The following is a 24,119-nucleotide window of genomic DNA, read 5'->3' on the forward strand; positions in this document are numbered from 1 at the left end:
GATTGGTGTCCTTGGCGTTTTGGATAACTCAGGACGAGGTTCCAGAACGGCCTTCACGGCACTTGTGGGAACGGAAGGACCTTGGGTTCCCAGATCCAACGACCAAGAAAAAAAAATCCGTCCTCTTAACAAAGAGATACTGTTTTCTCTTCCCGGCAATTCTGGCTCTCCTGCTCAGCATAAAAGAGACGAACGATATTCGCTATGTCAAGGGCAACAGCGTTTTGAGACAGAAAATAAAACTCTGAGATGGAAACGTTCAAGATGGAGAAAATCAGACGAGGGCTCCTGGTTCCAAGTCTCCATCTCACGGACATAGAAAGAGAGGCACACGGCGAATGGGTAGCCACACAACTTCCCTGAAAATGCTGGGAGTGAGTGAATTAATAGCATCCACATTCTTTGTTGGTGGAGATTTTGAGATTTGCTGTGGACCACTGGCTTACACTGGCTTACAAACTCTCCCAGGGGGAAGTTTGACTTTAACTCTGACAAGACTATCTTCACAACTAACCACGAGGTAGAATCACAAAGAAAGTTCCCTGTGACCTGTCTGTAGAGTAGTAGTCTGCAAACCACGTGCGGCATCCGAACCTCTTGAGGGCTTGTGAAAACAACGCGAGTCCCAACCTCTGAGGGTCTGAGTCCCCACGTCTCCAGTGGAGACGTGGAGTGTGCATTTTGATCACGTCCCCAGGTGATGTGGATGCTGCTGGTCCACGGCCACGCTCTGAGAACCATGCCGTAAAAGCTACAGGGCTGGGGTGCCTGGAGCTCAGTGGGTTAAGCGTCCGACTTCGGCTCAGGTCATGATCTCGCAGTTCATGAGTTTGAGCCCCGTGTCGGGCTCTGTGCTGACTGTGCAGAGCCTGCTTGGGATTCTGGCTTTCTCCTCTCTCTCTGCCCCTCTCCCGTTCATACACACTCTCTCTCAAAAATAAATATTAAAAAAAAAAAAAAAGCCACGGTGCCATAGGGAGCGGCCTCTCCCGCTGGGACTGTAGAACTTACCCCCTCTCCCTGAATCGCCCTCCGCTGTGGGGAGCCACCTCGCCCAAGTCCAGGACCCCTTCTCTGTGGGTCACCTACATCTAGTGATTGGTGGATGCTGGGGCTTAGCCTCCGCCCCCGGTCCCCTGGTGAGGGCTCTGATGGCTCCTCCCCAAGCTACAGAGCTTCCTCCCACTGCCTCCTAGCTCAGCTCCCCTCTCTGCATGCTCCTTCCCCTTCCCCACCGGCCTTAATCCTGGAAGTACTTCCTGCGGATTCTCCCCTGCTTCCCAGGGGTTTGATGTGCCACCTCCTACAGGGAACATCGCCTCCTTGGAGAGATCACTCCTGACCATCCATTCCTCCACTCTTCCTTGCTCTGACTTCTTGTCTTCCTAGAACTGAATACTCTGATGCCGTATATTGTAGACAGACTTAACACCATCTCCTCACCCTCGTCCCCGCTGGGCTGTAAGCTCCAGGAGAGCGAGGTCTCTTTGGTTCGCTGTGACATGTGTAGGGCCCAGAGCAGTGCCGGGCCCACAAGAGGCACCTCTCAAAGGGGGACCATTTTTGGGGGAGGATTTCAGACTTCACACCCTCTACTGACGTTCTAAAGCGCGGTGCTTTCTGGTGACTGCAATTCTTGTACAGGAGGAGAGCCTGGGATTCCCATTCCAGACAGAGAATTCAGCCACACCCGGTAATGGTGCTTCGGGAGCAGGACGTCTCCTACTGATGTTCTGGGAAGGGCATCTCAACTTTCTTACACTGTAATTGCTTTCTTTCCCCCTTTTCCTTGGGGACTTAAAGATGTTAACTCACCCCCACCCCCATTTCCCCTCGCAGGCCCCTCTTGCTGACCCGTGGCCGGCGTCTGTCACCCACAGCCCCTGCACCCTTCTGGGTCTGCATGGAGGGAGATCTGTGGACTGGAGAGGGGCAACCGGCGGGGGCCCTATGACCCAACAGTGTGAAAGAGCAAAGGCGGCAAAATGCTAAGAATGCTCAGTGCATCAAGTGGGGTTCTCCCTCCTCCCACCCTGCCCCGGGGGCGGTGCACAGGGTGTGGTTTCCAAGAGGGATCCTGACAGTGGAATGAGGGAGGTGCCCACCCAGGGCCTGCCAAGGCAGAGGGCTCAGCAGCCCGACAACGAGTCAAGTGCGTCCAAACAGAAGCGGAACAGTAAGTCGGCAGGGCACTTAATGGAGTGCTTAGTACTGAATAATTGAAGCCGGCTGACTCCGCTGGGACGCAGTTCATAGTTAATGGAATATTTCCTGTAAATATTATTTTCTCTTCCTGTCTCATCATCAAAAATCTTTACTAATCTGGGGAGGTGACAGTAATGCATCAATTCCCTGAGCTAAAGCCCCTGCTTCCGAAATGCTCTCGGGAACCACAGGAAGCTACACGCCTGCCCAGGGGGACAGGGGGCAGACCACTGACTCTGGTTCCTTCTCCTAATGTCTCAGAGGGGACCCCGCAGTGCTCCTAATTGTGCGTCTAAGTGTACAATAAGGCGCCCCTAATTGCATATCAAATAAATAAGTAAATGCTGTCTGCTGAATATGTAATAAGGAGCTCACTAGCATTCCTCCCCGGGGGGTGGATTTCAGTAGATGGGGGCTGGCCAGTGGGCTGCAGCCATGCAGGATGATTAACAGATATTGCAGACTCTTTCTAGGGAGGTTTCTGGAGTCACGTGTTTCGTACTCTTGTCCCCTAACGCTTACAGCCTCAGCCCTCAGGAGGGATCACTTGCACCTTCTTGGCGCCCCATTCGGAAAGCCTTTCCTCCTGTAATTTATGATGGCTTCTGATGCTTCCACGGGGCCAGAGCGTCCACAGGTCTTCAGAGTGCAAACTGCAGCGGTGTGGCAGTTCCTGAGTGGCTCAGGGTGGCCCTGGTGGGAACAGAGTCCTGAGCGTGGGATCACGTCCCAACACCTCTGGTCCTCACGCTTCAGGGAAGGGACACATTGTCCCAGAGCTCCAGCTTTCGGACTTTCTCAGCTTTGCTCTAAGGAATGCAAGGTCCTCCTCTAAAAGAGAGAACCCTACGTGACAGGTTTCATCCAGCCTGGGCATCTCTGCCCGGCGTGATGCCGCTTCTGCCAGTGTTCATAACCAACGCCTGCTCAAATCCGTCGTTTAATTTTCATTCCAACGTTCCCAAGGAGGAAAGAGGAAAACCTCTTGCCTGTGCCGGTGCAGGTGTCTGAAAGCCACGGGGCAGCTGATCCGCGGCGCGGCCCATCACCACCCACAGTCCCTTTGCGCCGCTGGAACTCAGCTCACGTCTCTTTGGCCATAAACGCAAACTAAGAGGAAGCTCGAGATTCACCCCGGGTGCCCCAGTGCCGAGCCGACAAGGTTGCATTATTCCCTGAGGCCGGCAGGACGGCCACTTCGGAAACCGAGAACCTCTTACTTAGGCCAGGCAGGGCTCCCCTCGCATACAAGCACGCGCACGCCACCATGGGATGTGGTAGCTAGGAGAAAATGGGATAGCATCATCTCGGCAGCTGCAAAACTTTATTTTCCGACTGCCGGGACCCTCCTTCCCCTCTTCTCACCAGTGCCAAACCCACAAAGTCAGACGCGTGGACGCTGCTGCTCCCGAACTCGCGCGCTACGTTCTCAACTGTGCGCACAAGCTGTCCAACCACAGCGGCGGAAGCCAGACAGGTGAGCTGAGGGAGCCGAGAGGGAGGTTGCAAAGTGTGACACAGTATTTTAGTAAAAACATCTCGGGGTTCAGGAGTGGGGAGGCAGACCCAGGGTGAGAGGGAACTCGTCACTGGGTGAACGGGAGGAACGGAAGGATTTGATGAGAGCTGGTGGCAGGATATTTAAGAGCTTGTAACAGGGGCGCCTGAGTGGCTCAGACTGTTAAATGTCCGACTCATGATTTTGGCTCAGGTCACGATCTCAAGGTTTGTGGGTTCAAGCCCTGCACTGGGCTCTGTGCTGACACTGCAGAGCCTGCCTGGGATTCTCTGCCTCCCTCTCTCTCTCTGCCTTCCCTACTCATGCTCTCTTTTTCAAATATAAACATTAAAAAAAATGGGGCGCCTGGGTGGCTCAGTCGGTGAAGCGTCCGACTTCAGCTCAGGTCACGATCTCACGGTCCGTGAGTTCGAGCCCCGCGTCGGGCTCTGGGCTGACGGCTCAGAGCCTGGAGCCTGCTTCCGATTCTGTGTCTCCCTCTCTCTCTGCCCCTCCCCCGTTCATGCTCTGTCTCTCTCTGTCTCAAAAATAAATAAACGTTAAAAAAAAAATTAAAAAAAAAACAAACTCACATATGCAAGCAAGGGTCCATGTTCTGGGGCACATGAATGAATTATAAATTTCTATTTTGATTTAGTTCCATTTTGATTTTTTTGAGCTTTTTTGGGGGACTGCGTGCTATTTTTCTGCACATGTAGTTCTAAAACATTTCTGAAGTTGGCCTTGAGCTTCTGAACGTAGACAAAAGCCCAAACACGGTTTTCGGGTGTCCCCACGTGTCTACCTCTTCCCGACACGTGTGCCCGGAGGACAAAGAAGCTGGTTTTCTTCTGACAAACAGCAGCAGCTCCTTCTGCAAGCTGGAGCCCATCTGTTCAGAAAGTGCGGGGAGCAGGTAGGAGCGTGTGACTAGGCCAGGACCGAAACGTTCTCTCTACTCCACCTGGGAGGTAACCTGTGCTTCACATCCCCCAAAGCCACCGGGGCTTCAGAGTGCCAACCAGAATGGCAAAGTGCACCCAACCAGGCACACCCTGGAACAAGCTAGGGTCCTGCCCATTTCTGGGCAGCCATCAGCTAGGGCTCCCGGCCTTTTAATTTTTTTTTTTTGGTGGATCATATGGAAACGCTTGAGTGGATTCTCGCAGGACGGCTGCTGAGCGCCTCTGGCTGTGCTGATGCAGAGCCCAGGATGCCTCCAGGCCCTCCAGGGGAAAGGCAGCAGGCTCACCCCGTCACTGCCTCTACTTGAATGTTGGCTTCCAGAATGCTGGCTCCATGTGACACGGCTGCTGGAACTGGGTCAGAGTGTCAGGCAGGGCCCCTGCCTGGGCTGAAGCTACAGCTGGTGATGCAGAAGGGCCTCCAGATGAGGGGGGGGGGTTCCTGAGTGGCACTGGGGGCCCACCGCGGCGGTACTGCGCCTGGCCCCTGAACAAGAGTAGCGGTGCTGCTGGAGGGAGGGCCGCCCTCGCGGGGAGCTGGCCCAGCCTGGCACCTGTGCCTCGGGGCACTGCAGCTCACTGCCTCACTGCCAGATACACCTGCGGAGCCGGGCCGACCGTCCCTAAGCTCGGAAAGGAAGCCCAGATGGCCGTGCTGGTCCTCAACTCCAGCTGCACGTAGGACCGGTCTGCGAGGCCTTCTAGATGGGCAACGGGAGGGTCAGAGGCGGGGGGCAGTGCAACAGGGTGACTGTGGCCCATGCATGTTCAGACAGTTTCGTGTCAGTTTCCAGTATTCAACTGAGACCAAGAATCACGGGCCTGGAGCCCTGGAGACAGACTCTGGGCACTTGACACCTGCCCCTGCTGCCGGGCCCCAACCACGGCTCCGGCTTGGGTCAGGTTTCCCTGCAGACCTCACCCCACATCTTTGCAGATACGGACGCTCATCAGGCTAACAAAACGCGGGCCTCTCTTCCTGTCACGGGCCTTGCAGAGGCCCGTTCTTATTTCACGTTCAGACTGCACATTAACATCTTAGAGAGGGCTCCCCAAATCACGTAAGGTTCGGGTCCCACCTCCGTCTCACAGGGAAGGTCACGCATGGTTGGGGAACGGAGGTCTGCTCACAGCGTGCCAAGGGTCTGTCCCTTTCCTCTGCCCGTTTGGTCTCTGGGTCAGTTATGCTTGGGAAATTCCTGACACTCTGGAGCTCCAACCAAACCCCCAGCAGAACCCCAGATGTGCCATCACGCCTCCAACTCTGCACGTCCCACACTGCCCTCCTTACATCCTCTCACACGCCCCGCTCTGGCTGGGACCCATCTCGGATTCCCCTGCTCCAACTGCCACCCTCGCGCCTCCTACAACTGGTCAGTCCCACCTACCTTCTCACCATCTCTTCTGTGTCCCCCTCTCCACCCCTATGACTGAAGCCAGGCCTGAGCCCCCCCGCCAGCTCTGGCCCAGGCTCCTGCGAGGATGCCCCGGGTTTGCGACTCCGGTCCTGATTTTCTCCAGCCCCTTGTGCACACGCTACCAGAGCGATGCTTCTAAGACAGCGAGACTCCTATACGGCCTGACTCCTTTAATGCCCTCACCGACCCTCTCTTCGAGCACTTGGGAACACCAATGGCGCAATTATCACCTGCCTCGCTCCCCGAGGGGCCCGGCCAGGCCTTGGACGCATGACAAACCTCAGCACCGTCCCCTCTGCTGGGCACAGAGCAAGTACGCAACAAACGTTTTTCTGAGCGAATGAATGGTGCGCGGGGACTCCGATGGCTTGGCTTGCCCTTCAATTAGTAGGAGACTCAAGAATCCCAACTCCGTCCTCAGAGGCCACGGAAGCATCAGTCGTTTCCAATAACAACTCAGTCTGAGTACAGCCAATACCCTGAATAAATTTACCAACCCTTTAACATTTTTCTTTGGCTGACCTGCATAACACGTGAGAGTAAATTCTCTCATTCAATGGCTGATCACCGCCCGCCCTCCAACCCCCCCCCCCCCCCCCGCCCGTGGCATCTACTTCTCCTGATCCTGAAGCCTGCTGCACAGTCCGACAGGGATAGTTACAATTTACGGAGTGTCTGGGACATGGTGGGTGCACCAGGGACACGGTGCCCCGATCTGTCAAGTGCTATCCCATTAATTCCGCAATCTTCATGAGTATCTCAATTAGAGAAATAAAGCAGGCGTAAGCATATTAATAAATTAAAACCTGAACGCCGATGAATGCTTGTGAGCCTGTCTTTCCGATGCGCACAGGGAAAGCAAAATTCAACTGCTGCGTTTTGACAAACCCTGGTCACTGTCTGCGGTGCACATTGACCTGGATCTTCCACCAGCGTAGGTGATCAAAGGCCCGAGGGATCGTGACCAGGGTTTTGTCCAAGGATCTAGGAGGGTTCATGGCTCTTGTGAGCAGGAAAAAAAGGCCAGGCAGGTTGAAAGGAGAGGACGAGGGATGTCAAAAGAGAGAGGCAGGGAAAAGTGAATGCAACAAGAAAAAACAACAAAGAAGCTTACAAAAGGCCATGTGGAAAAGGGGCAGAGGGAAAACAGGAAGAAACAGACAGTGTGGAAGAAGCATAGACCCCGTGACCGAGGAAAACACAGAGTAAAAATAACTCGGGGTCCAATTCATGCCTTGCAGCGTTTAAGGAGAAACCCAAGAGGTTTTGGATTTAGCCACGAAACAGTGTGCCCCTGGACAGGCAGGTTCCTACTGAATTGTCCCCGAGGGAGAAGTCCCCCCTCACTGGCTCTCGATCTTTTCTTTGAACTTGACTGACTTACTGATCAATTGAGTGAAAATCCTCCCCAGCATGGGGCCATTTTTTTTTTTTTTTTCCCTATCATTTTAATAAAGAAGCTGGCTAAGGGCAGATGTTCAGCGGATAGTCTACGATAAGCTCGGATACGTAGTATGGATTTCAGTCCTGTTCGTGGATAAAGAAGCTTGGAAAGCAATCTGGAATGACATAATGGACCAATACTGCTTTCTCCCTCCTAAAGCAAGTGTGGTTTTGATAGACTTTTAATATGTATTTCAGGGTTTGAACTGCAAACCGTCTCTCCATTATTCTCTGCCAGACGATCTGAATGACAGCTCTGGCCCAGAGATATTTTTCCATTATAATTTTTCAATTTGTTCTGGTCTGAAAAATGTGTGTAAATGAAAACAGAGAAAATTCAAGCACTGTGCCCCTTTCAAACACTCTGGTTTGTATTTACAATGACTCTGCAGACCCTGTCCTGCTTCCCTTGTTTTTTGGCAGATGACCTTATTTTTTCCAGATTTCTGATCACTTCTAATATGCCATAAAATATTTACTGGATTTGCAGGAATGCCTCTAACTCTTCTTTATTTCTCACCCTGTTTTGACCTACAATTTCTTCTTTTAGCTCCCCAGCATCCAAAACAAAACAAAACAAAGCAAGGGGCGTCTGGGTGGCTCAGTCGGTTAAATGTCCGACTTCGGCTCAGGTCATGATCCCACGGCTCGTGAGCTTGAGCCCTGTGTCAGGCTCTGTGCTGACAGCTCAGAGCCTGGGGCCTGCTTCACATTCTGTGTCTCCCTCTCTCTCTGCCCCTCCCCTGCTCGTGCTCTTTCTTTCTCAAAAATAAACATTAAACAAAATGTTTAAAACAAACAAAACAAAAAACACAAAGAAACACATAAAGCAGCTTTGTAAAAGCTCAGATTGGCCTCAAGATTGAAGAGAGATGTTCTCTCCCTTTCCCAAGTACACGAAACCCCCGCCCCCCCCCCCCCCCACTAGGAAATTAACAAATAGGACAGTCCTTCAAAGCCCTTTTGCCAATCTGCTTTGGGAGAGCTGGGCCAGTCTCCTTACCTTAAATAATTATAACAGCTCAGGTTTCCCTAGTGACCGGGAAGAAAAATATTTACCCGGGAACTCAGACTGGATTACTGTGGAGTAATTTGTATACACTCCAATCAGCTGGGGATTGGTAAACCTGAAGGCCCTGAGGCTGCATCGTGTAATATTTTTACTCACTTCTCTCTGAGAGCCGGACACCCACAGAGGAGCCCATGCTTACCTTCCTCGGCTTCACTTTATCGTGGTAGTCATACTGGAAGATTCCTTTGTAGCTCAGTCCCAGCCACCACGGTATCCCCTGCTTGTCCTAGGACATCGAAAGGAGCATGGGTAAATACAGGGCCAGAGAACACACACAGGGACGGAGAGAAGGCCTCTGGGCTCGTCCGATGACAAAGGCAAACGTAAATCCCTTGAGATGGATGGAGCCCACCTCCTACTTTTCACTTATCAGATGTGCCCCCTCATCAGACTGTGCTCAGTTATGTGAACCAGTGCCCTGGAGCATGCCCTGGGGTGGAGACCCAGCTCTGTTCCCAGCCGGCAGCACGCTGCGGTGCTTCCCCCTTTATGAGTAGGTAGCGAAGGCTTGTTCTTTGTCCTCCCTGTAAGGCTTTGGGTTTCAAGAGAATCCGAGAGATGCTGAGCATTCTCATAAAACGACCTTCTGAGAGAGAAACGGTCATCGACTGTCACAGCTAGAAGGGACCATGAACACCATGGAAGGGGACTCCTCTAAAAAACTTTTTTTTTTTTTAAGATTTAATTGCTTTTAGAGAAGTCTGAGGTTCACAACAAAATGGAGAGGTAAGTACAGAGGTTCCCCATACCCTCCCACCCCCCCACATGCAGAACCTCCCCCACTGTCAACCTCCCCCACCGGAGGGGAACATTCATTACACCTTGACGAACCTACACAGATACATCATGGTTACCCAAAGTCCAGAGTTTACATTAGAGTTCATTCTTGGTGGTGAACTCTGTGAGTTTGGACAAACGCATAATGATGTGTATCTACCATGATGATAATATACAGAGTGGTAGCCTCACTGCCCTAAAAATCCTCTGTACTGCCTCTTCACCCCTTCTTCTCCCCCCTCCCAGGTTCTGGAAGCCAGTTTTGCCTCTTCCAGAATGTCATCTAGTTGGAATCATACAGTATGTAGCCTTCGGCTTGGCTTCTTGCACTTGGTAACACGCATTTAAGATTCCTCCAATTTAAATAAAAAAAATTAATGTTTATTTTTGAGAGAGAGAGAGAGAGAGAGAGAGAGAGAGCGCGCGAAAGAGAAAGAGACAGACAGTGGGGAGTGGGGGCAGAGAGAGAAGGAGACACAGAATCCGAAGGGGGCTCCAGGCTCTGAGCTGTCAGCACAGAGCCTGAAGCGGGGCTCGAACCCACGGACCGTGAGATCATGACCTGAGCCGAAGTCGGATGCTCAACTGACTGAGCCACCCAGGCACCCCAAGATTCCTCCAATTTTAACGACCAAGAAATCAAAGCAAATGGTTGGTCCTGCTCTACTCAGGGCCCACCCCCCAGCCCTCCAGAAGACCAATGGCAGTGCAGGGTGGGCGGGGGCCACCCTGCAGTCCTGCTCCCCTTAAGAGATCAGCTGGATTGTGTGACTCGTACCATCTTGGACAAAGTAGCAAAATCAAGGCCCAGACCTTCTGGGAACCGAATCAGAAACACCAAGCCCTTCTGCTCACTCCTTTAATAGAGATCCCTTGCCACCAGATTGTAAAGTGTGATCCTACATCCAAGGAGGAGGGGTCTGAGCTGTTAACTAAAGGTCCCGAAAGCTAGGAGCTGACACAGGGCATCCCCAGCAGCCTTCCCCTAGATTTGTCCTAACTGCCGCACTTGCGAATAACTGCGGACCCCATTGTCTCGACAACTCGAAATTGGCTTCATGGTTTTTAAATCCTCACGAGTTATTTGAAGGTAAGCACAAAGATAAAAGGGCAGAGAAACACGTTTTGAATATTTAGAAGTTTCAGGGTATGTAATTTCCTAAGATAGTCCTTTAAAGGTATAAAAAGCTCTGTCCCTGGAAAGTGACTGTGTGTCCTGCATCAGTCTCTGAGAGCGACACAGGAGGGGACTCAGTGCCACCACAGCTTTGGGTGTCACCACACCAGAGAACACGGCAGCTGTGAAATCGGGAGGCCACCGACTGGTGGGGCTCGATACAGTCGTTTGGGCTTGCATGGATACGTGTGCTCTGTCTCCACCTGAGGAGGAGAGCCCTGGCTTCAGCCTGGAGGAGGTCCCAAGAGGCCAACACACAAGCACTTCCGGCACTCTGGAAATCACAAGGTCTGTTTCTGGTCTCTCGCAAACTGCAGAAAAGCACGTTCCTGAAGTTTTATTGTAAGGCAGAAAGCATATATGTATCACAGGCTCCCTTACTGTCAAACTCCAGGGCTGACGAAGAGATGGGACACGGGTTTACGCAAGTAAAAGACTGGATGACGTCCCTGCGCAGAGACATCCACTCTATCCATGACAATCTCTCTCGGCAGTCTAACATCTGTCTTCCAACAGATGTCTGTCTGTCCAACAGACAGTCTTCCGACAGACTTTTGTCGGGGGGGCTGGAGGGGTGAATTTCAGAATCTCTATTTTCAGTATGAGCGATGGAGGTGAGCTCAAATTATGAACACACAGCAGATGAGAGAGCCTAGTCCAGGGGATTTCTTGTCCCTATTCTTGGGCACAGCCCCCTTTGCTGCACGTCCCCACAGAATATTCCCACAACGGAGAGGAGTTTCTATGAAATGCGTCTTGTAACAACTATTGTTGGATCCCAAGATTTCCTTTATGGTAACCAGATGGTGAAGGGGATATAGACTCTACAACCCTCACTGGCTGTGTGTGGAATGCTGGCAGCCAGCGCGGGGAATTTTGAGCCTCAGGTCAATCATAAAGTGTCCAATTTCCCTTGGGGGAGCCGACTGCCCGCTGACTTCAATGGGCACATCTCAAGGTGCCACCTCATAGAGAGCTGGTCTCCACAGTGGATTCACCTTCCTTGAGTGGGACAGGAGACGCTAAAAAGGCCAGGGGATACTCCTCATGACAGACTTACAGCTCAGGCTTGAGAACTTCTGGGCAGGAATGGCTGGGACGGTTCTAAGAGTTCCATGAATGATGGAGAAGAGGGATTAAGGCTTCCCTCGGTGGGGAGAGCTTTGGTAGGACATCAGGAAGAATTTAATCATTTCAGGCTTTAAAAGATCCTGAGCTGACAGTCGGTGAAGCATCTGACTTGGGCCCACATCATAATCTCACAGTTCGTGAGTGGGAGCCCCGCGTCGGGCTCTGTGCTGACAGCTCGGAGCCTGGAGCCTGCTTCGGATTCTGTGTCTCCCTCTCTCTCTGCTCCTCCCCCGCGCTCTCTCTGTGTCTCTCAAACATAAATAAACATTAAAAAAAAGACCTCAGCTGAGCTGCTGGGTAGGACTGGGGTTCCCACGTGTGCCTCATAACCAGGCTCCGCAAATACAGTTCCAACATTCATTACCATCACGGAAGGGGGACATGCAACTACCCAATTTAATTCTCAATAAACACTTATTTAGTCAATATTTACCGAGAATCTACTATGTGCCAGGCACTTACAGGGCTCCGGGAATGAAAAAAGGAATGCAACACACTGTCCTGGCCACGAGAAGGCTGCACTTTAGCGGAAGATACAGGCAACGAAACCTACAAAGTGCTGTGCGAGCCACAATGAGTGACACAAAGATAAACGTAGCAGAGAGTACGTTCTAGTCCAAGGGAATTAAAAATACAGCTGGATGGAAACACGGGGAGAGAACCTGGTAAATGGGCAAGCGAATCTCAGGTTGGCTGGTTGAACTGTCTAGCATTCAGAAATGTTTTCATTTCAGCTGGACTTTGGGCAAGGACTTAATCTTTCCATGTTGGGGTCAATTAAAGAAGGGAAATTATCCTGTCTCATCACAGATAAGGGCACACGGGCATGTCATTATCTATTATTTCAAGGAAGGGATCCCAGTCTGGAGCATTACGGTAAAACCAAGAAAAATTGAGCATAGGGTTCATGTTCCATGAGACTTGCCATCACAACATTTAAGAAGACACATCTTGTCTTCTTAAACAGCCATGGACTTAATTTGTCAGCCTCTAATGCCGGCCCTCCTCCTCCAAAATTGCCTGTGTGGCATTTGACCACCAAGAAAAACATTGCTGATTCTGCTTAAGGTTTTTGTTCTCCACAGTTCACTGCCTTCAGAGGGAATCGTCCTACTGAGAGGCTCTGCGGTCCTGACGTCCCAGGATTCTTCTGAGAATCAAAGGAAGAAGGGACTCATTATACCCACTTTGCATAAGAGAACATGAGTTTTCGAAAGTGACTGCATCAAGTCTTCTGACGTGGGGGGAATGTTCCAGCGCCCCAACCCTCCTCAGCAAGGTTGAGCTTGCTCAACAATCATCTCGAGCAAGTCCTCTATCGTGCCTATCCGTCCCCACCCCCCAAAATCTTCAGTAAGATTAAAAAGGAAAAACTGAGAAGTGTTTCTGTTTTTTTTTTTAGGGCAGGCTTGGTACTTACTTTCACTGCATAATAGTGAACCCCGTAGGTTGGGAGAGACTCCACGATGCTCATGTAGCTGGGAAGAGAGAACACACACACACACACACACACACACACACACAGGTGGTTATTCGGCAGGTCTGCAATCAGAGACATATTTATATGTGCGCGTGTGTGCGTGACAAAGCTCTCAGAGTGATTATTTACCTGAAAATTGAAACCGAACCCTCGTCGCCCCCCCGGGAGTTATGTGTCTTTGCGAACAGAACTGAACAACCCTGCCACATGCTATATGAACACACACAAACACAGCCTCGTGGGCACTGGGAGAGGCCACTTACTTTACAATTGCTTGACCTCTGGTCTGGCCGTTCAGTTTCTTGTAGTGCTCAATGACTCGGTCCTCACTAGAATTGCAACACAAAGATGGTGTTACATACGGTCCCTAGGTCAACGGTCAGCACCCTGCTGACGGAGAATCTTCTTCCGAACCTGAGCAACGTCCTGAGAAGTTCCAAGGAGCCAACAGCTCCTGGAGAAAGGATTTGTCCTGAAGTGGCATTTCTGAACTCAGCCTAAGTGAGGTGTTTTGGGCTACAGCTTTACTTGGGGTCAGCTCCCTGCAAGAAATGCTACCATGGCAGATGAGGAAGAAGCAGTGAGCATGTGTCTCCCTGGAGAGGGACACAGAGCCGGGGACAAGAAGAGGCCGGCTGGCTGGGGATCAGGGGGGACGCTGTGGCAGAATGCCTGCATCTTCCTCGTCCTCTGCATCCCCTGGATCCTGTCTGCACACGGCCTCACAGGGGAGGGCAGGTGCTGACCTCAATAGAATGCCCACGTCTTCCCTATCATGAATTAGTGGTCAGCGTTGAGGGCTCCCAAGGAGGATGGAAAGTTCTGGAATTTGGGCCTGGCTAACACAATCCATGAGGCAATCCAAGGCCCAGAGACACCCTGGGAAACAATGAGGCAGCTACCAGAAGTGAGATGGGAACGCCACGATGTCCTGAAATCTCAGCTCTAAAACAGCAAGAGACTGGCTTGTGCCTTGGGAGACACCCGCCAGCCAAACCCCTCTTTGACGAGGTGGGGGGCACGAAGGGACTCTCTGAGAAGGGACTCTGGTGCCCAGACAGCCATGGCAGCTGAAGCACAGAGCCAACCTGGGGAGTCACAGGGGAAGCACATCCCACCTGCAGAGGAGTCAAGTCCAAAAGACCCGGCCTCCGTGACCTGGCCACACCGCCAGGAGCCTCATTCCTCCTCCTTCTCCCCACCCCTTTCTCACCCCAGGCTTCATGACAGGAGGCAATGAAGGAGGGATGAACCCTCAAGACCTCCTTGGTTGGCCTTCGTTATTTATTATGAATTTGGTATTCCAGAGTTGATCTAAAACCTTATTTGCCAACGTCTTGTTTTTTTTCTTTAGGGAAAAAAGAAAGGCCATTTCTGAGGGCCATGTGTTCTGTATGTTCAGTAACTACCACGTGGGGGTAATTTATTGACTTTCCGATCGCTCTCTGAATCTTCAATGGCTGTCTCTTCGTTTTAGCATTCCAAAATCTGGTGTACGTGAAGATTACCTGACTTGACAAGAAAGCACTTTTCTAAACACCCCGAACAGGAACTGGCTAGCTCCAAGGAGGCTTCCTTTGGCTGGAGAGTCGTTTCGGTGGTTCCTGGACGCCTGTTCGGAGAGGGGCAGATGCCCCTTTCTCCTTGGCTCCCAGACAACCCCTACGCTTTGAGTGTGACAGAGCCCTTCTCCTGAGCGAAGTCTCCAGCAGCGTCATGTTCGGGCGGGGCCCCCCACCTCACCAGACCTTCAGAGCGAGACCTTCAGGGTCTGCTCTTCTCTCTCCCTGCCCACCCCCTCAATCAGCGGCTGGGCTGGGCGTGTTTCCTAGCACAGGGTTTCGAATTTTGTGAGGTCAACCTGTGGATCCAGGGGTAAGCAACTCAGGGGCGACAGGAGCCAGTCTCCTTCCCAGTTTGGGGAGAGAAGGTCCCCGGGCGGCGAAGGCGAGATAAAAATCAACGTAGGGCTGTAGCTGCGAACACGGTCGAGGCTCAGACAAACACTGGTTAAAGTCAGAAACGCCGTCAGGCAGCTGTTCAGCTGTTTGCCAACTAAATGGCTTCTCAGGGCTTGACAGCTGCAGGAACCTGCCACCCCTCGTTTCTCTGTACCTCCTGCTGACCCAGGCCACCTGTGAGACCGCGGTACGCAGCTTCGCCTTCCCCAGCTCTCCCCGCTCTGAAACCCCATGGACCCAGCGCGCGCCATGCTGACGGAGAACCCACTCTGCTCCCTGCCCCCCTCCTCCTTCCTCTGGAATTTACAGACAGCCCAAGTGCACTGAGCTCTGTGGACAGTTTCCCAGCTACCCCGGATCTCTGGTAGGGAGTTATCGATGGGATAATTGTAACAAAGGCACCAGCCACAGAATCCCAAAACGCTATTTGGAGGACACTGTGTTACACAGAGGAGGAAGACAGATGATTCCGGCCGACTGCGCCTAGCCACGTCATTCTGGGAGATCATCTCTCTGCAGGCAGCGGCCCAGAAAACCCACGGGGATGGAGATATGGTTCCCTGTCTTGCAGGAGCCATCACCTGCACTGGTCAGTGATTTTGGAGTAAAGATAGATGCCCCTGCATACCCTGTAGGGGTGGTTCGGCCGGCAGTGGCGGGGGGGGGGGGGGTGTCCAGCATTTGCAAGCTAGGCCCTTGAGAGAATCCAGGTCAGGGCCCTGCTACTGCTCTGTTCTATGGCCCTGGGCGTGTAATTCTAACTGTCTGCGTCACCTGTCCCCCGATAGGGAAATCCCATGGCATAGAAGTCCAAGCTGGTTACACGCTTGGGGAAAATTCGCAGAAAGCATTACTGCACGATTACTCAGCATTATGATGTACCTTTCACTACATGCTAATTGCATTATGTGACTTCTTCTGCTCTTGCTTACAGTCTGGATCCAGTAGGTACGGTTAATTCCGCTTTATGGGTGGGAAATTGAGGCGGCAGAGAAGTAACTGAAGCTTCCCGGGCTATTCAGAGACGTGGCTGGGATTCTAAACCCCACGGCTTTGCTCTCTAAGCTGTGATGCCTTTCTCGACTAGTGTGGACGGGCTCCCCATGGCTTAGTCCAGCCTAAGGGTTGTCTGCCGCATCCGTGAAGTCTAGCGAGAGCGGGAGAGCCTGGAAGAAGGGCAAATATCCGTCGCCCTTCAGGGACGATCAGGGCAACATGAGGCTGTGGGCAACCGGATAGAGACTGTGGTGTCAGAACGAGTGAAAGTCTCTTCCACCGACAAGGGGTCATGGTTAATCGTAGAGACGCGTGATGATGCTGTGGCCGAGGAAAGTCTATGGACACGCAAGTCTGTCTCCGGTCTACGGAGCAAGAATAGCATTTATCCCTTCCTGAAGTTTTTGCTTTTTAGAAATCCAAATGAGTAGGTTGGAATATAGAGACCGACTTCAACCAGCCAACTGCAGTGAATAAGGCATTTTTCCGGCAATGCACCAACAAGATGGGCCATGCGGCTGGCGTGTCTGTGCATAGGCTGGGCTGTGCTCCCTGAGGGCACCTGTTTCAAAAATCTCACTTCCTCCATTCTGTGTCTTCCCCGTGAGTACACACAGGGGCACGGGTGCCACTGGGTCCAAGTGAGGCCCAGGGAAAGCGCTGGCCGGGCCCCAGAGATTGGTGGGGTGTCGGCTGTAAAGACGAAGCTGTTCATATGGACACAAATGACGAGAGCGACATGAAGGAAGACATTTCTGTATTAGAAGTAACACGTGAGCGTGGAACAGACTGTGGAGATCACGAAAGAGAGAAAGAGAGAGAGACACACGCACAGAGACTGAGAAGGAGCTGGTAAGCATAGGGTGTACGTGCCGGGAAACAAATGAATGAGGAGGTCGTTGAGGGATGGTTTAGATTAAAAGCAACTCTGACCCCAGAAAACCCAGCCCCCACCTGGCAAATTCACCCCTTCGTGCAGTAACTACTGGTCTCCAAAACTATATTCTCATGTCTCTAACTTTCACCATTGGTTTCCCCAATGCGAACAGCTGGTGGGGGAGGGGGACACGGACGATGAGGCCCAGGGGACACGGGGGACCGGGGAGAGGGCGGCACGGCTCCATGAGTGAGGGGACAGGAGCGTCGTCTGTTGGTGTGCACAGGTGCAGGCCGCCAAGCTGGCAGCGTGGGAGCGGACACGTGCACGGGTGAGTCTGCAGGCGAGACAGATTCTGTCCCTGGGGGGGCAGGTTAGGATTCTATAAAGCCACTATGTATCCACCTCTATGTTTGTGCAGGATGTGCGGCAAAAAACCAGCTCAGAGAGACGAGATGGTGGGGGACGGGGGGTGCCAGCACCCCGGGGGCAGGGGGGCTCTCTGCCCCTGGGACTCAGCGTCTCATTTCTGCTCCCGCTGCCCCATCGCTTGGTTTCTTGAGGAGAAACGACCTGTGGCCCAGAGTTGAACCCGCTAATGCCGTGTGCATCACCACCCGCCCCAACCCAGCCATTGGAATCTCTGGGAGCCACCTGAATAACTGAGCCACTAGTGTGCTGCCTGCAAAAGTGTCCAGACGAGATGAAATGTTAGCAATCCAGACGTTGCACATAGCAGATTCAAGAGGTGTTTACAAGCGTTGCATGTTACAGTTTATCAGGACTGACCTGCGACTTTTGTTTTATTATTACTACTTTTGTTGTTGTTGTTAATAAAAGCACTCATTGCTTGTTGCAAAGGACTCAGAAGGAACACGAGGGCCATGGCAGTGCACTCCTCCTGGGTCGGTGGTGAGGGCCACCCGGGGACACAGGCCCCACCCGATTGTGACCAGAACCACAATCCAGGACCCTTTCGCGCGCCTGTTTTGTTCGGAATCAGTAATCCGGGGCCTGACGGATGAACTAGGGTGTAATGTTCCACGGCGGCCAAATCAGGAGATAAGAAACATTGTGGGAAAATTAAAGAATCAATCTCTCTCTTCTGCAAATGAAAAAAAAAAAAAAAACCCGCAGTTCTCCCACATCTCCAAACCTCACACATCCTGTCATCAAATGACAGGGATTCCAGAATGAAACTCGAGCAGCACATGAAAGGGTCTCCAAGGAGGCAAAGCATCCAAAGTGAAATTTTAGACGGTTTTTTTTCTTAAGAGAAAGAAAATAGAAAATGGCAAACCATGCCACTAAAATACATGCTGAAAATGGTTTGGCCAAGACCTAAGCCCCTTCTACAAGTTGGAGTGGGGCCGGCTGGGGTCCTGGTGCCCCGGGCCCCTAGTGCCCCGGGAGGGCTCGCTCCTGATGGGTGTGCCGAGGGGGTGCGGCTTACCAGTAGGCCAGGGAGGGGTGCTCCTTCAGGGCTTGAGTGGGGAGCGCCGGCAGCTTCTTTAAGTCACTCCTCACCACCTCATTGCTGGAAGACAGGGAGGGCACACAGACAATGCCAAGGAATGGTTCACCCTCCGAGAAAACCACGCACTGTGTGATCCGAACCCCCCCCCCGCCCCGCCCCGGCGGCCTCAGCCGAGGCCCCACATCTGTTCCCTTTTAATGAAAACTGGACGGGGGAGGAGGGGAAGGAAGGGGTGCTCCCTTTTAATTGATTGATTTAATATAGAGGAAAGAGAACACACGAGGTGCAGAGCCCAGAAGGCCTCTCCTCTGGGGTACTGAACAGGACAGGGCATCGTGCTCACAGATGGCCCGTATGTGGAGCGGGGCACACGCCCAGGGCCCCTGAGCAGCACAAATCTGGGAAGAGAAGGGTCAACAGCGTCTGTGGGAGAAGCTCCTGGGGTCCCATCACGGGCTCTGGGGGCCCCAACGGGCAACCTGACTGCTTCTCCTTGAGAGCTGTTTCCCTCAAGAACACACAATGCTGGTTTTCTCTGCTCGGATCGTCTGCACACTGGAGACTGTTGTCCAAAATATGAGAAAAAAAAAAACCTTCTGCTTTTGGGCCACCTGGGTGGCTCAGTTGGTTAAGCATCAGGCTTTGGCTCGGGTCACGATTGCACAGTTCTTGAGTTCGAGCCCCAGCATCGGCTCGCTGCTGTCCGTGTGGAGTTGGCTTCAGATCCTCTGTCTCCCTCTCTCTGTGCCCCTCCCCTGCTCTTTTCTCTATCCCTCTCTCCGAAAGAAAGAAAGAAAGAAAGAAAGAAAGAAAGAAAGAAAGAAAGAAAGAAAGAAAGAAAGAAAGAAAGAAAGAAAGAAGGAAAAGAAAGAAATGACTCTTGTTTTTGACAAGACCTGGAAATGACTCCAAGAGTGGGAAGTGGATTATCTGGTCCTAGACGCAGGTCCCGGCACCAGAAATTCTGTTCCTCGCCCCCCCCCCCTCCCCCCAGCTCCCATGTTGTCAGGTCAGAAGGACACTTAAAACTCCACTAGTTGTAACCAGGCTTATTCAGAGGCTTGACTCCTCTCTGCACCCTCAACAGACCTGCATCCCCGCTGGGCCAGGGCACTGGGGTCTGCACGCACTCTTCACCTCCAGAGGCAATTACTGGCCTCCTCCTTGGGATGGCTTTGGCCTTTAGAGCGGCTCACGGCCCCTGCCCCGCTGGCAAGGGCTCACCCCGTACCCCGTGGAGCCTGCCTCGGTCCACAGTTCTAACCAAGGCCACAGTAGCAGCTTCTGTGCTCCTCGCACAGAGCAAGGCAGATGCTGGCCCCTGGGAGGCTGAGCGATAACATCAAGACAGCAAGGAGACAGGAGCTCAGGATGTACATGTGAAGGAAGGACAGAAGGGCAGCACAGTCACAGATGGGGAGCTCCTGAGGCAGCTGGACAGCAGACACCCCGACATCCACGCCGCAGACTGGAGGATGTGCCCTTTGGGAGAACCCACCCTCCCGGAAATGCTGCCCTGGGCAACGGATCACAGCGGCTACCCTTTGCATACCAAGTGCCAGTGGGCAAACTGTTCCAGGACTTTCGGTTCGGTTCATTTATGTGGTGACAGAGAAACACACTGAGGGGGGGGGCGGGGACTGGGTGGGGACACAGCTGCTCTCCGGGTGCTTTCCAAGTGGACTGAGAAATGGTGTCAGTGGTGTTTCTGCACAGCCGACCAGAAGAACAGCTCAACGTGTTACCGTATGATGCAACAAATCCAAGTACTACAGCAGCTGTCACCTACGTGGTTAGGCAAGGATTTATCAATTAATCGTTAAAAAGTTGAAGGTATTTGGGGAGCCCCTGCTAGACAGGGGAAAACAGTGTAGGGGGCTCCAAAAAAGATAAGGCACAGTCTTTATCCAAGAGGCGCTCGCGAGTTAGCGGGGCGGCATGAGCGCGAACAGAAAGATAACTGATTAAGAGCAGTAGTCGATCACGTTGATTCAAACAACGCATTCGATAGCTCAGAGGAAAGAGAGCCCCTGTGAGCTCTGGTGGAAGCAGCAGCTTTGGGGCAGGGCCTGGGTGGAGAAAAGAAATAGGAGTATCATTTTCATGGAGTTCACACGTACCCAGTAGGCAACGGCCAGCCACTGGGGGTTTTCAAATGGGTGAGCCCTCTGTGTTTGGGAAAATTCAGTTCCCAAGCAGGGTTTGGAATTTTTACTCGCATCCTATTAAGGCATCGTTCAAGCAAATATTCAGTTCACCGAACACCTGAGAGCCCGCGGGGATGAATTTCTGGATCTCGCCTCCCCTGTTTCACCACAGGAACCCTGAGAACAGGGCTTCGATTCACTGATCATCAGCGGCACCTTACCTATCAAAAGCTACTCACTCTTGTGGGATGAACTTGTGCTGGCCGAAGCCACGGGGGGAGCAAATTCAGCTGAAGCTGGAGTTTGGGTTTTCTCACACTCATCACATTTGGAGTATATTTGGGGAAGGAGGAAGGTAAAGGAGGAAGGGATCGTCTTACGCACCAAACACTAGTTTGTTGGCAAACAAGTTTCCCCGATGACCATCGCAGGCTTCATTTCCTGGCGGGAGCCTGCCGTGGCTTCTCCAGCTCTCCCCCAGGGCAAGGTCACACGGACAAATACAACAAGAAATCACGAAGGCGTGAAGCCCATCCAAATCCATTACATTCTGGAAGGGATCCATGGCTCTTAATCCTTCCCACAGGACAGCTATGTAGAAATGTTTTATTTGCCTTTCTGCTGTCTGTAAACATCTGTGCTAACTTAGAGGTGGTCAGCCCAGCGAAATGATCTGGCCCCACTCTGTGGCCGCGTATCGGACGGCTGCCCTGATGGCAGACCCGGTCGCTGCATCTCCAGAGGCGTGGGAAGCTACGACCTAATGAACGTCCTAGAAGTCCCCAGTTTCCTCTTTCAGGGTCATCGACTCAGACATTTTCCCCCCAGAGTTCAGTGCACTTGATAAATGCCGATGTGTAAGACAGCCTAAAATGGTTCATGTTCCATTTTTAGAAAAAGAAAAAAGGCCCCTTGGAGAGTCATTTGCTACACTGCGAATCAACCCAAAGTCTTCTCATTTTTAACATTCACCAGATTTTATTCCAAACTTTTGGGAAGTGGACTCTCAGTGTTGCTCTGGTCTTTGATTTAGGGGGATTTTTGAGATAATGTGTCTCTTTCCTACCACCTACACTGCTTATCATATCTGGGACGTTCAAATGATCTACTAAGAACACATTCTAAGATTTCTAGCAATATATCAAACAAGGAATTTGCTGCAAATAACAGCAACAACAGATTTAACCAAGACACCATAAAGCGAAGGAAGCAAAAATCAAATTTGATCAGAGGATTAGCAAAATCCACATGGGTTTGTTTCCCTTTAAAAAAACGAGGAAACACTTTTTCAGAAGATTCTCCTTAGGTTCAATGAGATGTCCATAATTTGCAGGACAAATCTGGGACACGGAGAAAATGCTTAGTGCGGCAGAATTCTTCCTGAACCCAGTGGTTTCGATGCACACGGCACTAAAACACAAAAGAGTGCTAAGCCCAGAAAGTCAAACCAGCGTAACAAGGATTGTCCTGCAATTCAGGCAAGACAACGTGATGCCTTTTCACTAACACTAATGCCTCCGTGTTTTAAAAGGCTATCGTGAAGGTCAAGTTCCCCAGGGAGAGGGATTTCCTAAGTAAAAGAGCCCCCCCACAGGTCCTCATTATCCGTAATTCCCAAATCCAAAAAGCTCTAAGAAACAGACATTTCTGTAACACCCTTGGTGGCAATCCTAACCTTTTTATAGGAGGCAACATTGGACCTTTCTCTGCCCCACTTGGTGCAAATATCCATGTTCTGGTGCAGGCACAGTAAGAGGTTAGGTTCCAGGATAGTGCCCCAGACACTATCATGGTGTTCAGGAACACCCTGAATTGCCCCCGTCTAAAATCCACAAATTTCAGAATTCAGAAACATCACCGACACCCTAAAGCTTCAGACCTACACTGTGGATCTGTATGTACGACTTTATTCAATGGTACAATGAGTCTAGAAAACTCTAAGATTAATAAGGCAAGTTGTATATTTTTTTCTTCTTTGCTGATCTTTAAAAACCACGCAGGGAACAATTTCTTTCCTTTTCCTTCCTCCCTGTTTTTTTGTTTGTTTGTTTGTTTGTTTGTACCAAGTTCAAGTCCTGGTTACAACAAAGAAAATGAGGTGCTTGCCTATTTTCTCCCAATCACATGCTTTTTTTAGAAGTGTGTAGGGAGGGCTGGAAAAGTTCGTAGCTGGGATGTTGCCTGTAACACTTCTCCTATCGTTGTGTGAACATTTGCAGACACTGGCAACCTGAGGACCCGCTGAGACTTCTCCAGCATGGGATTCTGGATTCTGGGTCTGGATCACGGATAAACAGGCTATTCTCCATGGAGGGGGAACATTGCCAACATTTATGAATTGTGTGCCTTTATTTTCTGATGCTAACTACCAATTTATCTGAGTACAGATTTCTTTCTTGACGAGTGAGTCTGGCTTCCTAGGGTGATGCAAAACGTTTTGTGAGTTTCTAACATAGTTGGGAACTTGCAAGATTCGAAACAAGTTTTTAAACATTTTATGAAGTCTACAATCCAAGACAGTAATTACACGCAAATGGAACAAGCAGCAGCAACTGATTAACTTTCTACTTCTCCCTTAGACTGGGAATCTTAATTTTGAAAAACTGACGTAGTGTTATAGCCACGAGCCTTTCCGCTATTCACAAGGTCAACTCGAAATACCATATTGCTATTAAATAAATGCTTCACAAAAGAGGCAGCTGTCATAATACAAAATCTCCTCCTTACTTTATAGCTAAACGATTCCCACAGGACTTGAAGGTATCGTCCTACAAAATCCCCCGTCTGAATATTTTCCTATGCTCAGAAAATGTGAATTACACACTTGAAAAGCTCAGGAAAATGGAATTTTGTGCATAAAACAAAGATTTCTGTAACAATTTATAACTTTTCCACTTGAACATTTTGTTTCAAATTTTCACAGATTTTGTTCCTTTTCAAAAGGTCTTGCGGGCGTGAAATATTCCAGCTACTTCTCGCTCCAAGTCCTTTCTTAAATCATGGGAAAACCATCACATACCCCTTCTCTCTCTCTCTCTCTCCCTCTCTCTTTTTGTGTGTGAAATAACATACGAGAATTACATACATTTAAATTATTCCCACAAAAACTCTCCTTTGGGCTGACAGATGTGTTTTAAGCTTCACAGAGGACTTTTCTACTAAGTTTCCAACAGGGACATTCGCAATTTGGGGTATTAAAGACACAATTCAAACTGGTAAGGATACCAGTTCTATTCTAAATGTTCACTATTCCAAACCCCACTGTCTGAGTATTTCTTACTCTACCTAAGACTCTCAGCAAATCTATTTTGCTTACTATACGATCACCGCCAACTAGTTTCTTTCAAGACACCAATTAAAAAGTTGTAGGAAACAGGGCACCCTGGGTGGCTCAGTCGGTTAAGTGTCTGACTCTTGGTTTCGGCTCAGGTCATGATCTCACAGTTTCATGAGTTCGAGCCCCACATCGGGCTCTGCACTGGGCAGTATGGAGCC

At 51.0% G+C, this 24,119-nt stretch overlaps 1 protein-coding gene across 16 annotated transcripts in view; it reads right to left on the reverse strand.

Moving 5' to 3' along the window:
• Positions 1–24,119, reverse strand: part of FRMD4A (FERM domain containing 4A) — a 659,116-nt gene that overhangs the window by 78,923 nt on the left and 556,074 nt on the right. For all 16 annotated transcript variants that reach the window (XM_045060912.1, XM_045060911.1, XM_023256373.2 and 13 more), the window contains 4 exons: positions 18,454–18,537; positions 13,430–13,495; positions 13,107–13,164; positions 8,741–8,827 (listed from right to left, as the gene is read on the reverse strand). In XM_045060912.1, the coding sequence (XP_044916847.1) occupies positions 8,741–8,827; positions 13,107–13,164; positions 13,430–13,495; positions 18,454–18,537 (295 nt within the window). The remainder of the gene's footprint in view (positions 1–8,740; positions 8,828–13,106; positions 13,165–13,429; positions 13,496–18,453; positions 18,538–24,119) is intronic.

The sequence above is a fragment of the Felis catus genome, chromosome B4 (assembly GCF_018350175.1).
Source record: "Felis catus isolate Fca126 chromosome B4, F.catus_Fca126_mat1.0, whole genome shotgun sequence".
NCBI classification, from domain to species: Eukaryota; Metazoa; Chordata; class Mammalia; order Carnivora; family Felidae; genus Felis; species Felis catus.